The 15,297-nt window shown below is 35.7% G+C and overlaps 1 protein-coding gene across 5 annotated transcripts in view; it reads right to left on the bottom strand.

Annotated features, from left to right (window-relative positions):
• The window catches only part of CHN1 (chimerin 1), a 207,985-nt gene that overhangs the window by 44,679 nt on the left and 148,009 nt on the right, over positions 1–15,297 (bottom strand). For all 5 annotated transcript variants that reach the window (XM_063647624.1, XM_054476902.2, XM_063647626.1 and 2 more), the window contains one exon: positions 2,992–3,069. In XM_063647624.1, the coding sequence (XP_063503694.1) occupies positions 2,992–3,069 (78 nt within the window). The remainder of the gene's footprint in view (positions 1–2,991; positions 3,070–15,297) is intronic.

Here is a 15,297-nt window from a genome sequence, read left to right on the forward strand (position 1 = left end):
GTTAGAGGTTTTGTTTTGTTCTCTCTCTCTCTTTCTCTCTCTGTGTGTGTGTGTGTGTGTGTGTGTGTGTGTGTGTTGTATGTTGTATTAGGATGAGGTAGTTCTTAAAATAAGATGTTGATCCAGGGGACAATTACAATTATTTTCTAATTGATGTAGATAACTTATAGTGTAATAGTTTTTAGAGGATTTGGTGCATTTATCTGTAAAATAACCTCCTTAAGGGATATAACTATCCTTCTTGTGAGAGATGCTTTCTCAAATCCTTATAAGTAACAAAAAAAAAAAAAAAAAAAGAGAGAGTGTGTTACATAACATAGCAAAATGGAAGCCTTCCTGTTTTATTCTACTAAAAAACCCCAAACCCAAAAAACAAATGCCTGTTTGTAGGCTGAAGTTAGGTCCAGTTGGTTTATTTGGCTTTCACCTTGGTGAGTGCTTTCACCAAAGGTAGAAGGCATTCTTGGCTTCACTCCCTGAAATCAGGTTTGACAGCTGTTCGACTCCACAGAGCAGTATTACATAACAAGGCAGTTCAAGAAGCAAAAAAGAAAACTACCTTGAAATGAGGCTTTGGTGAGTGGGCTCGTGGTTATACAGAATACACTTTTACCACCATAGAAAAATAGTTAATGACAAGGATACATGAATGATTACCATCATGGAAATGCTACAGTTTTTCCCCACACAAATTTCTGAACTGTACATACATAGATGTGTATATCACAATCAGTGACCTTCTAAGCGAGCGTCTGTGTGGGAGAGAACTGCACCTGCCACAGAGTCTGGGATGTTCTTGGAAGTCAAGTATGACTTTCCTCCTTTCTTTCTTATTTTTTATAGTGCCACCCCACAGAAACATTTTTAAATAACAGAGTAACTTCAATGGAAAGAGTCAATTCTGAGATTTCTGACCTTATTAGCAACTCTAAATAATATGTAATGCAACTCATTGTCTAAAATGAGCTTTTTCTTGAGCATAAATACTCTTTTTTAAGAACAAGTCCAAGCTGGTTTTCATTATTTTTCAGCTCCAGAGAAGGAAGAAGCTTTCCATTTTTTAAGGCTTAAAAAAAACACCCAAGTATCTTTAAAGCAGTTTAGATACCAAGGTAAGAGTCACAGTTGATCGCAGAGTCAGAACTTTCCAGCTGTGTAGAATTTATTCATTAAAGCCATGTGTTAAAATTGAGAAACAACTGGAAGATACAACCACAAAGAGTTTGTTTATGCAAATTCTTGAATAGACCTCCTAGTTGCTCTTAATCAATATTGATAAAAAGCATGTATAATGAACTTGACCTAGCACTCAAATGGCATTCTTAGTAGGTTTTTGCTGTTTTTGCTGAACAAATCAGAGTACATCTTTGGAGATATATTTAAGATCTCAGCCATTTCTAAACAGTGTACATACAATTTCCTCTTTATTAGTAACCTAAAGACTTCTTTTGTGACATAACTTCATATTGGCAAAAGGATTTATTTGGGGTCATTTTCCTGATAAAAATCCTGTCAGATCGGGTTGCATATCATGCAAGAAGAAACTGAGGCCTAGAAGCCTGCATGTATTGCTTAGGTTCCTAAATGAAAGATGTAGTGAAAGCTAGATACACATATGATACCTCTTTTCTATCCGGTATTTAATCTACTAAGTTGCCTCTATTTCATTTTAAATCAAGATACTGGTTGAAAGGTAAGGTCCTTAAATATGTTTAAAGAGGAAGAAGAAAATGTTATTTAGTTTATTTTAAAATATTAGCAATTTTTACGTAGCCCACATATTTAAGAAACATAATTTTATTAAGTAATTTCTCCTTCATCCCAAAATGATCTGAAGATCACAAAAACCTATTCCTCACTATGGAAAATGCAGAGCATATGAGTGTGTGGGGGGTGGTGTTGGTATTTAGTGTTTGAGTAAAATAAATACTGGTGTTAAAAATCAGAATAAATTGCAAATGTGGAATGAAATTATGTAGTTCAGAGCCTGGTGCATTATAGGTGCTGAATAAATGTTGAATAAATTAATAAATAAATGAAAGATCATGATTTCCAGCTTTATCACATTTTGAAACCAAATTATTCCCTTTCTAAAATAAAACCTAATGATATTTTGTCTAAACTAAGAACATTCATGTCTCAAGAACCGCATCACAAAGTTGTCTAACTATTGGGAAGTTACTATAGAAATGCCAGTGCATCTACCTATTAAATGTAACTGGGTCTACTTATGCACCACCTTACGTTGTTTAATCTTTGAATTAGATTGCAAAGGACAGAAATTCAAGGCCTTATATCATGCTATAAATACAGACAAGATCTACATACAGCTTGAATCAACACATATCACCTTGAAAGAAAATTCAAGTACAGTTGATAAACCACATTAACACAATAATTAAAAACTACACATACACATACACGGTGAAAGCAAATACTCAAAAAGTGAAGAGAAGCTGCTAGTGTCAGCAGCATCAACAGTCCCATGGTAGCCATCCTCCTTTCATCATGGTCAATTCATTAACAGGGGAGAAAAGACAGAAACTATGAGAAATGCAAACCATCTGCTCAATCCAGATGCAATAGCACATGCCTCTTATATCCAAAGCTTTTTACCAGAAACACAGATAAGATCTAATCCTCTCATAAAATCTCCAACAGAGGTATTCAGACACATTTGTATCACAAATAAAAACAATGCCAAAATCATCATTAACTGAGACCTTTTAAATATCAGTCAAGACTTTTACCAGTGAGTACACATTGATAAAACAATATTAAAACAGCATTAGAGAAAAACAGGGTTGGATTTCTATTAGCCTTATTCAGCTATTCCTTAAGTAAAATCAGGCTGAAAACATCTCACTCCTTAAATAGCAAGAACATTTTAGTCAAGTCATCCTAGTTTTAAAAAGACATAAGATATTCCTTTAATATTATATATTTCAAGTAATGTACATTTCTTAAAAAACTAAAAGCAAATGTTCTTACCTTGAAGTTGTGAATCTTTTCATATTTTGGAATTTGCTCGTTTTCTTTCAGAGTTGCTCTTCTAACAAGTGATGTCAACTGCGAATAAGCAAAGAGTTTCAGAGGTTGCCAGATTGTCACAGACGACTTTGGAGAACCCAGTTTCATTCCCAAGGCTGCTATCAATAAATCTTGCTGACGGCCCTCTTGTTTTGATTTGTGAACTGCAGCCCTATTAGTTTTCCTCCCCGACCAAGACTCTTTGGATGGCATTTTGGAATTCACAGGGAAAGAAAACCTATAGTGGTCTATGTCTGTCGATGATATCTATTCAGCTAACACATGAGCATTCTGCCAGGCAGCACAGAACCCTAACCTACAGAGAGCTGCAGAGAAACACCACGGAGAGGTGGAGGAGGAGGATGAAGCACTTCTTAAACAGAGGTCGACTAACCAGCAAATTCTTCTTTCTTCCTTTTTTTTCTTAAAGGGATCTATATTCTAGCTTCTAAAAACTTGAGTCTGAACAGAAATAAAAAGAGTCGATGCTAACATACAAAACACTCAGCATCTCTCTTTATCGTTTTTTAAAAGGCATGCAATTTTGACAAATGATACATTTCTAAAAGCTTTCTTCTCTATTCAAGATATTATTAATGTCCATTCTGAATGAAAGATGCCTACATACTGCCTGCAATCAGTTTCTAGCAACAGACACCCTGTGAAGCCCCTAGCAGGGAAGGTGGGGGGAAGGGAGGGATTTCACAAGGAAGGCTGCATTAGACTGGCCACCGTAAGAAAGGAGATAACCAATGAAAATCAAGCAACAGTATTTAAGTACTGTATTCCTAAACTCACTCTGTCTCTCTGTTTCTCCCTCCTCTCATTAAGTTTCTTGCTGGCTCAAGGCAAAAAAAAAAAAAAAAAAATCAGTGGGAAGGTAATGAGAAATGAATGAGTCATGCATTATTGCAAAATGGAATTTTTTAACCTATTAAAAGCAGAGAAAAATTAACATACACACAGCACTAGGTTTTAAAAATAATGCAGCACCATTGCCAGGTAAATTATGAAAGGCTAATCTGTATCCTTTGCTCATTATGGACTGAGGTTAGTTAACCAAAACCCAATTTTATTAAAGACAAGGAAAAACTGGTGAGTATTTTGATGAAAAATAAAAGAAGTTTAGGTATCATACTATTTTCATGCAGAAAAAGGAGCATGCATATCACATTGCTAACAGCTTGGAGTGGTCAGTTTTGTCTCTGTATTATGAGTAGTTTTGTTGTGGGCTACACTTACATAGAAGAAACCATTATTTTAATTCTCTAGTCTCAACATTTTTTTTATTCAGAGAGCTTGAGGCCAGGTCACAGTGGAAGTCAGTTGGGAATAATTCCTTATTTGCACAGATCTCAATTATAGTGTAACTACTTAAAGGACTCAGATATTTTTTGTTTGCTGGTGTAGAAATGGGGTGGGCTAGGTGAGAGACTTAGCACAACTTGATTTAGGAGCAATATCTACATTTTTTCACTAAGGTGCTACAGGATGCTTACATTTCCCATTTTGGTTCCCTAAGTACCTCCTATCATCTGTTTCTCATGCTATAATAATTAAGTTAATCCAATTATGCCAATGTTACACTGTATTTAAAGCATCTAAAATTCTACGTATTTAAATGGATTCAGTATATTTGTAGTGTAAATACTTTAATCTCAGATTTCATAATCTACAGGGGGTATGTGCCCAGTGCATATTCTAGTTTAATTAGGGCATGAAGTGGTTCTTAAGCTATGCTAGACATTAAAAATAGCAAATGATTGATTTTCTAAACATCCCTGAATTATTTTTGTTTACTTGAGTCTTTAGTCCCTTTTATTCTTCTAAAATTATGTCTAAATAAAAGGCAAAATTTATTTACATAGGAGTTTCAATTTCACGAGTTTATATACTTAGATAATTAATATGAGACATAAAATGCTCCCATTGCAAGAAGAAATGCAATGGAAAAAGTCTCCTTGCCTAGCCTAAATTGCTTTTCAGATTGGACCTATTTTGTCACATGATGACTAAAAATATAAAGGCCAACCGACTCTTTAGACATGTACACCCTAAAGTGAAGTTTAACCAATTCTCAGTAAGAACCAGAAAAAACAGCTCCAAACGCAAGTTGAACAATAAAATTTTTCCTTCAACATTATTTGATATCAAGTTACTAAGTTAAAGAAAACACACATGTAACCAAAGTAGCATCTTGAGTATTTTTGATCAACATCCTATTTTATAGATCATTCTTGGTTCTACAGCTATAGTTACTAAAATTCAAGCATAAAAATATCATGATAGTTACCCAGAAAATTTATAGCTAAGTAAAAGTAAACATTTTGTCATTCAGAGGTAAGGTCTACTGTAGACTCTGCAGATTGTACTGTATTTCCTGAGTAATGTTCTATTTAGTCAAGAAATTCTGGACTAACTGCAATCTGAGCAGCTACCTAGGGCAGTAAGGAGATAGAAAACAACAGCTTAGGATGAAAACAGCATTGGCTACCCTCAAATGGCTAAGGGTTTGGTCACTATTATGCCTTCAACATGGCAGTAACTGCACTTCTGCATTAATTTTGGTGAAGAACTTTAACAAAAATTGCTAACTCTAAAATTCAGAACCAATATAATCAATAGTCTGACATTCTAGACAAATGTGTATCACTCATGCTTACATTAGCTAGTAGATATCCATCTACTCAGATATAGAATCTATTAATTATGGTTATCACTTATTAGTTATTGAGTACATATATTCCAGACACCCAACTAAGCACTTTATATATAGAATCCCACTGAATCCACAGATAAACCCTATGAGGCATAAATTATCTTAATTTTATAGTTGAGAGAGCTGAGGCCTACAGTTTACTTCCCAAAGTTGCACAGCTAGTAGGTGGTGGGGTTGGGCTCATAAACACTAGACTATATCCACCCAGATGAGAAAATGAGAGGAAACCATGGAGTCTTCTCTTTGATTCTATTCAAGGTGGTTTCTCTAGCTACCTTCTTTCAATTTTGAGGAGTAGCAATAGATGGTAAGACAGACTAGCAGTAATTATCAATGGATGGTAAGAAAAATGTAGTAACCAAGATCTTATGATCTCAAGTCTAGCATGTAGTAGGAAATGCAGACTTCAAGGCTCAATTCAAACACCCCCTCCTACATGATGGCTTTCATAATCTGCAACAATTAGAAGTGATCTCATCCACTTGTGAACCTCACAGTCTTTCACTGGTTCATTAGTTATGGGACTACCACATGCTACCTCATATCAGTTATCTGTGTAGCTGTTTAAATAGAATTAGGCTTTATGTATATTTCTACACACCTTGAATCTAGCATAGCAGCTTACACAAAAAAAGGTTCAATATATATTTGGTTAAAAAATAAAACCAAATGAAGGCAGCTATTTTTATTGGGGGGCAGTGTGGTATAATGAAGAAAATATGATTTAAAATCAGAGAAACTGAAGTTTGAATACTGACCTTGGGAGTTCTGCTTTGTTTCTTGGTTACCTCATCTACATAATATGAATAATAATACCTGTCTCACAGGTTACTGGGAAGTTTAAAGAAATGACATACAAAAAAGATTATCTGCAGGGAGTAACCAATAAATGATAGGATTAAGGGGTGCTGAGCCCAATATTAGCTGTAGGTATATAGTGTAAGTATAAGACACAGGTCCCTGCCCTCAAGGAGTCTGTAATCTGCTTTAGGTCTATACCACATAAGCATGCCTGGAAACACTGCCCTTCCCATTGTGTTTTGTCTCTACCCAATTACCCATACTCTGGATCTAATCCTAATTTTTAAAAGGCATATAATGACATGTATGCCAGCTGAGGAAGCAGGTTAGGAGAGAAGCGGAAAGCAGCAAGAAAAGGAGATACTCAGTATTGTTAAGGATCCAGGAACACTGCTTGATGTTTCCCAAGGCTGTCTTATCTATTGTACCCACAGCCATCCTGGGAAGTATGCTGCATAATGGTCACTTTATAGATGAGGAAACTGGGGCTCACAGAGTGAGTTGCTCAAGGTCACACAGTCAGGATGTGGAGGTCTGAGCTCAGAATCCCCATCTTTTGTCTTCAAAGCCTGACAGCTCTTTCTGCTACCTTATGAGAGTAGTATATAAACATAAGGTGTTAAGCATATAGCACCTCTTATATTCTGGCTCTATAAAACAGAAGAAATAGTTTAACTGGGTGGGAGCCTAAACTGGTTGGGCACATATCTTATAAGGTCATTCTTGATAGAAACATTAACAGTATCTAGCTTGTTATTTTGACTGGGAATCTTTGACCTGTTGTGGGACCTGATCCTGCCCATCCTATTTTTTGAGACAAGGTCTCACTCTGTTGCCCAGACTGGAGTGCAGTGGTGTGACCACAGCTCACTGCAGCCTCAACCTCCTGGGCTCCATTGATCCTCCCACCTCAGCTTCCTGAGTAGCAGGGACTAGAGGCACATGCCACTACACCCATATAATTCTTGTATTTTTTTTCTAGAGATGGAGTTTCTCCATGTTGCCCAGGCTGGTCTGGAACTCCTGGGCTCAAGTGATTCACTGGCCTCAGCCTCCCAAAGTGCTGGGATTATAGGCGTGAGCCATTGCACCCAGTGATCCTGCCCATCTTGACACAGATATCAATTCTGTAGGTTCATCTGAATGAGGCCTGGAAAATGGGATGGGGAATGGGCAGATTCCACAATCCTCTGTTTCTACCTTTGTCTACTATCTGCAATATAGAGAGGAGGACTATAAAAACGGCAAGGAGGAAGTCCTAGCCAGAACAATCAGACAAGAGAAATAAAAGGCATCCAAATAGGAAAAGAAAAAGTCAAACTATTTCTCTTCATTGATGATATGATTTTATACTTAGGAAACCTTAAATTAGACTCTGGCAAAAGGCTACCAGAACTGATAAATGATTTTAGGAAGGTTTCAGTTTACAAAATCAATGTACAAAAATCAGTATCATTTCTATACACCAATAATATCCATGCTGAGAGTCAAATCAAGAACATAATCCCATCTGGGCACAGTGGCTCACACCTGTAATCCCAGCACTTTGGAAGGCTGAGGTGGGAGGATCACTTGAGGTCAGGAGTTTCAGACCAGCCTGGCCAACATGATGAAACCCCTTTTTTTCTCTACTAAAAAAAAAATACAAAAATTAGCCGGGCATGGTGGCAGGCACCTGTAACCTCAGCTACTTGGGAGGCTGAGGCAGGAGAATCACTTAAACCTGGGAGGCGGTGGTTGCAGTGAGCCGAGATTGCACCACAGGACTCCAGCTTGGGTGACAAAGATTCTGTCTCAAAAAAACAAAACCAAACCGATAATGAAAACATAATCCCATTTAAAGTAGCCACAAAGAAAATAAAATACCTGGGGATATGGCTAACCAAGGAGGTGAAAGATCTTTACAAGGAGAACTACAAAACATTGCTGAAAGAAATCAAAGATGACACAAATAAATGGAAAAACATCACATGCTCATAGATTGGAAGAATCAATTCATAAAAATGGCCATAATGCCCAAAGCAATTTATAGATTCAACACTATTCCTGTCAAATTACCAACATCATTCTTCACAGAATTAGAAAAACCTATTCTAAAATTCATATGGAACCAAAAATGAGCCTGGCTAGACAAAGCAATCCTAAGCAAAAAGAACAAAGCTGGACGTATCACACTACCTGACTTCAAACTAAGTTATAAGACTATAGTAACCAAGACAGCAAGGTACTGGTACGAAAACAGACACACAGACCAATGGAAGAGAGCAGAATACCAAGAAATAAAGCCTCACACTTAAAACAATCTGATCTTCGACAAGGCTGACAAAAATAAGCAATGGAGAAAGGACTCCCTAAGAAACAAGTAACGGGAAAAGGATTCAATAAATAGTGCTGGGATAACTGGCTAGTCGTATGCAGAAGAATGAAAATTGGATTCTTACCTTTCACCATATACAAAACTTAACATGGATTAAAGATTTAAAGACCTCAAATTATAAAAATCCTAGAGGAGAACCTAGGAAATACCCTTTTTCATATGAACTTTGGGAAAGAATTTTTGTGTAATTCCTAAAAGCAACTGCAACAAAAACAAAAATTGACAAGTGGGCCTAATTCAACCGAAGAGCTTGTGCACAGCAAAAGAAACTATCAATAGAGTAAACAGACAACTTACAGAATGGGAAAAATATTTGCAAACTATGCCCCCGGCAAAGGTCGAATAAAGTCTATAACAAACTTAAATCAACAAGCAAAAAACAACCCCAATAAAAAATGGGCAAAGGACATGAACAAACACTTCTCAAAGGAAGACATATAAATGGCTGACAAACATATGAAAAAATGCTCATCGTCACTAATCATCAGAGAAATGCAAATCAAAACCAAAATGAGATACCATCTCACAGCAGTCAGAAATGCTACTATTTAAAAAGTCAGAAAACAACAGATGCTGGTGAGGCTGTGGAGAAAAGAGAACACTTATACAATGTTGGTGGGAATATAAATTAGTTCAGCCACTGTGGAAAGCAGTTTGGGGATTTCCCAAATAATTTAAAACAGAACTACCATTCGACCCAGCAATCCCACTACTAGGTATATACCCAAAGGAAAATAGATCATTATACCAAAAAGACACATGCACTTGCATGTTCATCACAACACTATTCACAATAGCAAAGAGATGGAATCAACCCAGGTGCCCATCAATGGTGGACTGGATAAAGAAAATGTGGTACATACACACTACGGTATACTATGCAGCCACTAAAAAAAATCATGTCCTTTGCAGTAACATGGACAGAGCTGGAGGCCATAATCCTAAACAGATGAATGCAGGAACAGAAACCCAAATAATGCATGTTCTCACTTACATGCAGGAGTTAAATGCTGAGCACGCACAAACATAAACTTGGGAACAATAGATACTGTGAGCTACTAGAAGGGAGAGGGTGGGATGCATCTAAAAACTACCTATTGGGTACTATGTTCACCACCTGAGTGCAGTATACCCATGTCACAAACCTGCACATGTATGCTCTGTATCTACAATTAAAGTTGAGTGAAAAAATAAATAAAAATTTAAAGTACTATGTTAATACTTCAAAAAATATGATCAAATTTTCATAGCAGATCTTTGCATTTTACAATAAAGTGTTTAAAATACTAATATTCTATTTTTCTCATTTTAATACTGTTTCGTGATTATAATTACAATGATCAATTTTACTCAGTGCCAACCTGAGAACCACTTTTCACCCATTTGTGAAGAGACATGGATCTTAAGCCACAATGTACATTGCCTATGTCACTGAAAAGAAAAAAAAAAAAAAGGTAAGGGGTGGGATAGAGCAGCAGTGTGAGGAATAATAGAAGGTGAAATAGGTGACCTTGAATAGGAACACATTCACTGTTTTTCAAATAAATTCTCACTGATCTTACTACCCTGTTGTTTGTCCAATAAACAAAAATCCACAAATACTGGATTTGCACTGAGCTAGCATCTCATTCTCACCAAGTGTGGTAAAATAGGAAACTCAAGGGCTCTGGGGCCAGACAAAAGTGCTAACCTTAACTCTGTCATTTATTGGCTATGGCACCTCCTTGGTGAAGTAACTGATTTATTTCTATCTTTGTTTCTTTATATGTAAAATGAATTGAAAATACTTATGGTATAGAATTATTAGGAATCAAATGAGATACTATGTGGGAAGCATTTTTGCATTATTTCTGGCACAGAAAGGAAATCAATAAATGGAAGTTTGCCTCCCTTTCCTTGTGTCAAAGGACCTACATTTCCAAGATCAGAGTTAGCATAATTTGTGACTATGATATGGATTAAAGACCTACAACCATTGTTCTATGCAATGTGAGCTCAGGTCAAATTATAACCAATAATTTAGGGACACATTATAAGCATCACTGTTATGCAATTTTTACTTTACCTTATTTCTGGCAATTTTATAATTAAAAGAACATCCATACTCAAACTCAGTAATCCCATCAAATCCTGCTTATAGGAAAGGGTCTTATCAATTCACACTAAAGTACAAATGACCGATTATACTCTTTTCCACAAATACCTAGTTTTTAATGTGGAATCAAGACTTAAGCCAAAGAAATAATTCTCCAACTAATAAATGTCAGGACTTATTTATAGTAAGAATGTTTTCTAGGACACTGGAAGGACCTCATGTAACACAAAAAGCCACCTCCTTTGTAACATCAAGGTGATACCGTAGAATCATTAGCACAATGCTCCAGTTATCAAAGCTAAGTCAACAATCCATCCAAAAAGCACCACAGAGGAATGTTCTAGCTGGCAGGACCCTTACGATTGGGAAGGTGCTGAGTAACTGGATTAACTCTTGGGTAATATGAGTTTCTTGTTCAGGTTTAGTGAAATCCTGCAATTTCTATAAAATGTTAAAATTGAGGCACAAACAACACAGCTCTCCTGAAACCTCCAATATCAAGTTATAACATAAACATTTATGGATTCAAGCAAATTCAACTCACCTTAGATACACAGATTATTCTTACCTTCATACCCTGAATTATAATATGTAACCTATTTTTTCTCCATTACAGCCAAGAGTGGAATATATTCCAAGGTACTTAACAATATGTCAGCCTCCATTAATTAACTGACAATTGCATAACACTGTACTAGTAAATGCTTTACATATATGATATAGTTTAGTTGTCAAACAACCAGTAAGGTAGTTATTACAATTCTCATTTTATAGATGAGACTTTTAAGACTCATCTATTTAAGTCTATTTAAGTCTTTAAGACTTAAAGACTTTTAAGAATTGTATACTTTAAAGACTTAAAGAAACACTATTATAGATGAAGAAACAAAAGCTCAGATAAATTAAGTATCTTGCTGAAGGTCACCTAACTAGTACATGATGAAAGTAAGACTTGAACCCATGTCTATTTGACTTCAAATTGTCTCTCTCCTCTAGACTATCCTACCTCTCATATTATCTATTGTTAACATGCCATTTTGAAAGGCTGCCATTTGAATAAATTTCTGGAGCATTTATATTCCAGTGCCGCTCAGATCACTAGGACTTTTACTACTGCTGTATTTGAATTTATAGTGACTACCAGATTCAACAATCAAGCAAAATTTTCAAATGTATTTTAAGTCAAACATTAGAGACTTCTGTATCAGAACTCTATAAATTCCTTAAATTATGTTGGGATAAATAAATTTTTATATTACACAGAAAACTCAACATTATGCTAGGACTCAATTTTTATGCTACTGGCAACAATCACATCATAAGTCCTAACTCAGTCTTCATTACATAGCTCCTCTAGCATTAACATAATATCCATCTAAACAGATAACAATAAGGCACATCAGTGCATTCATCTCCGTACATAATAAGTTTAAATCACACTATACTAACCCTGCCACTACCAAATGTTGTATACTCTGACCGATTCACCTGCTCCCTGATCGATTCACATGCAATAATATTTAAACATAAGACATCTGAAAACAATGCAACAAAAAAAGATAGCCCTTGCATTCCTCTTTCAAGAAACAATAGAAATATGAGAAATTCTCCAAGCACCAGCTGTGAAGGGAGCTTTTTCACACTACATGAAGAACACTATGCCCAAGGAGGAGGGGGTGGAATGGCACACAGCCTGGCTTCCAAGCCTTGTTCTTACTGCTATTCGACAAGCCACTTAGCTTTTCTAAGTCTCAGGCCTGGGGACTAAATGAGCTCTATGGTCTTCTCTATATTTTTAATAGAAATGCAAAAGGAAAGAAAAGGTTCATACTCATTTAGCACACAAGTATGTGCTGAAAGATTTGGGGATGTCTATGAGGGAAAGGCCTGCTGGCTGTACCAAGTGGGTCTTCAGAAGGTAGCTCTGGCAAATTTACAATGGGCTTTTGGCTGGTACCCAATCAAGTAGGCTCAGAAATGGAGTTTGTCAGCACTATTTCTTAAGGGGAGACAAAAAGTACCAAGCTCATGAAACTCATAGGTAAATCAGAATGGCACTTGTCTAGTTTATAACAAAATATAATGATACAGTTATTAATATAATAAAGTAGTGACCAACATGCTCTTTTTGGTAGCACACCTACACTGCAAACAAAAAATAATTAGGAAGTTGGTGGGAATGGAATTGGAGCAAGTAGAGTGAGATAAATTGAATACTTAATGTGTAGAGTTAGAACAACCTTTACAATTAGGATGGCCTTGCTGATGGACTAGAATACTCAGCGTCCATTTTGTGGGTCTCCCCTCACTTTAGGTCTGTGCTTGAATTGGTATAATCAACTTCTACCTATTTCAGTCTCCTCTTTAAATTATTTCTTTATGATTTTACATATCATTGCTCAGATATCTTAGGTAATCTTAGAGTTAATTCATAAGATACAGTCTTATTTTTTCACTTATAAATTCTTGGAGGGCGGCAGATTTTGGTCCTGATGTATTGGTAACAACCTATACAATAAACGGAAGATGTCCTTATTCTGAATTAAGTAACAATATATAAATATAAACAAAATTACATAAGAATAAAATGTTCTAATCTAACACTATCTAATGTTTGGTTACCAGGAGTGATGGTTGTATAACAACATTCTTCCTTGGCTCTTTCCCAAAAGCTGAAACTGGGCTTCATGAGAAGGTCCTCTTGATCTTCCCCCCAACCCCCATGAATCTGAGGGGCTACTTGGGGAAATGTGTCATTACATTTTTATTTTTGTCAATTTTTACCCAATTTTTGACACCTATTACCTGCAAGACTTAAAGAAACACTATTATTGTTCTGTAGCAATAGAGAAGGTGAAATCAGAGAAGGTCTAACACTTTGTCAACAACGAGGGACTTTAAATCTAGTGTAAAATTCTTGAATCACAAACATTTTCACTTTTTCAAAAAGCTTTTGGATATAATATACATATAAAAAATACAACTAAAAGGCAGACTCAGATTGATATTATTAGGAGTGTTTTCAGATTTTAAACTGCTATATGAGGTTATTTCAAGTTATTGCATCTCAGTGAACACTCTATACTCACTAATTTAATGGAGGCAATCTAGTATATCAAAACAAAAGCTAAGTGTTATATTTTTAGTTTTCTCATTCCTTTAGTGACTTCTGTTGATTAGGCTAGGATGAAGCCTAAGTGATTTGGTTATTTTAAAAAGGGGCTGTTACAGACTTCTTTAAACTTAGTTAGAAAAGCTAATTTCCTTTATATGCCAAAAATAAACCACAGTTTGATTAGAATATGTCAATTGTAATTTATTTAAAATATTCATTTTAAGCCTCAATAGAGATATATATTGATTCATGGTATAAAGCAGATTTGTGATGTTCAAACATACTTTTGAAAATTTGTTTTTATTTTGAAAATGGCAACAGTGGCCTGAAGACAAAAGATTTAACGTTCATAAGCAATTACCCTGGGAAGAAGTACAAGCATGGGCATAATTCACAGATGTGTTAATTGTCCACTGTACTGCCATACATTTAATTTTCGTTGTAATGACTCTGCTATACTCATTGCACGTTTTATAAGATAATGATGTTTGAAAAGTAAAAGTAGCTTGCTTTTGGGCATTTTCTAAAACAAACTTTTTATATCATGTCCATAGCATTTCATTTACGAAATTCCTGTTGGTTCAAAGGATCCTAATAAAAGTAATAGAAAACTTAACAACCCCTAACTTATATGCTCTTCATATAAGAGATAGTCATTAGGTTCTTATTTTTATATAGACTGTGTCCCATATGGAACTCAGTATCTTAAGAATGATTTGAGGCATCTGTACAAGGTCTACATGTGGTCAGTATGTTAGAAAGGAAGACACAGAAAGTCAGACTGCAACAAGTGGCACTTGTGAGGAAGAAGAAAAGATTAAAGGATGATTTAATATCTTTCAGTGACATTTTAATGGACTGAAAAAAATCTACCATGCTGATTTCCTCCTACACACACACACACACACACACACACACACACACACAAAACCAAACAAACAAACAAAAAGGTTAAAGTAAGCTAGCAATTGAAGATTTTAGGTTGAAAAGCTTAAATGTTATTTGAGGCTATCTGGCCAGCTGAGACTGGTACATTACTACCTTGTCCACTAAAATGCCCCTAATAGCAACCAACAGTGACTAGGGATGTGCACAGATCCAGGAGTGGCTCTCCAAGCTCCTCAGAATGTACCTAAGCTTGTTTAATATAAAAATATTTT

Source organism: Pongo pygmaeus, chromosome 11 (assembly GCF_028885625.2).
Source record: "Pongo pygmaeus isolate AG05252 chromosome 11, NHGRI_mPonPyg2-v2.0_pri, whole genome shotgun sequence".
In the NCBI taxonomy this organism is placed as follows: Eukaryota; Metazoa; Chordata; class Mammalia; order Primates; family Hominidae; genus Pongo; species Pongo pygmaeus.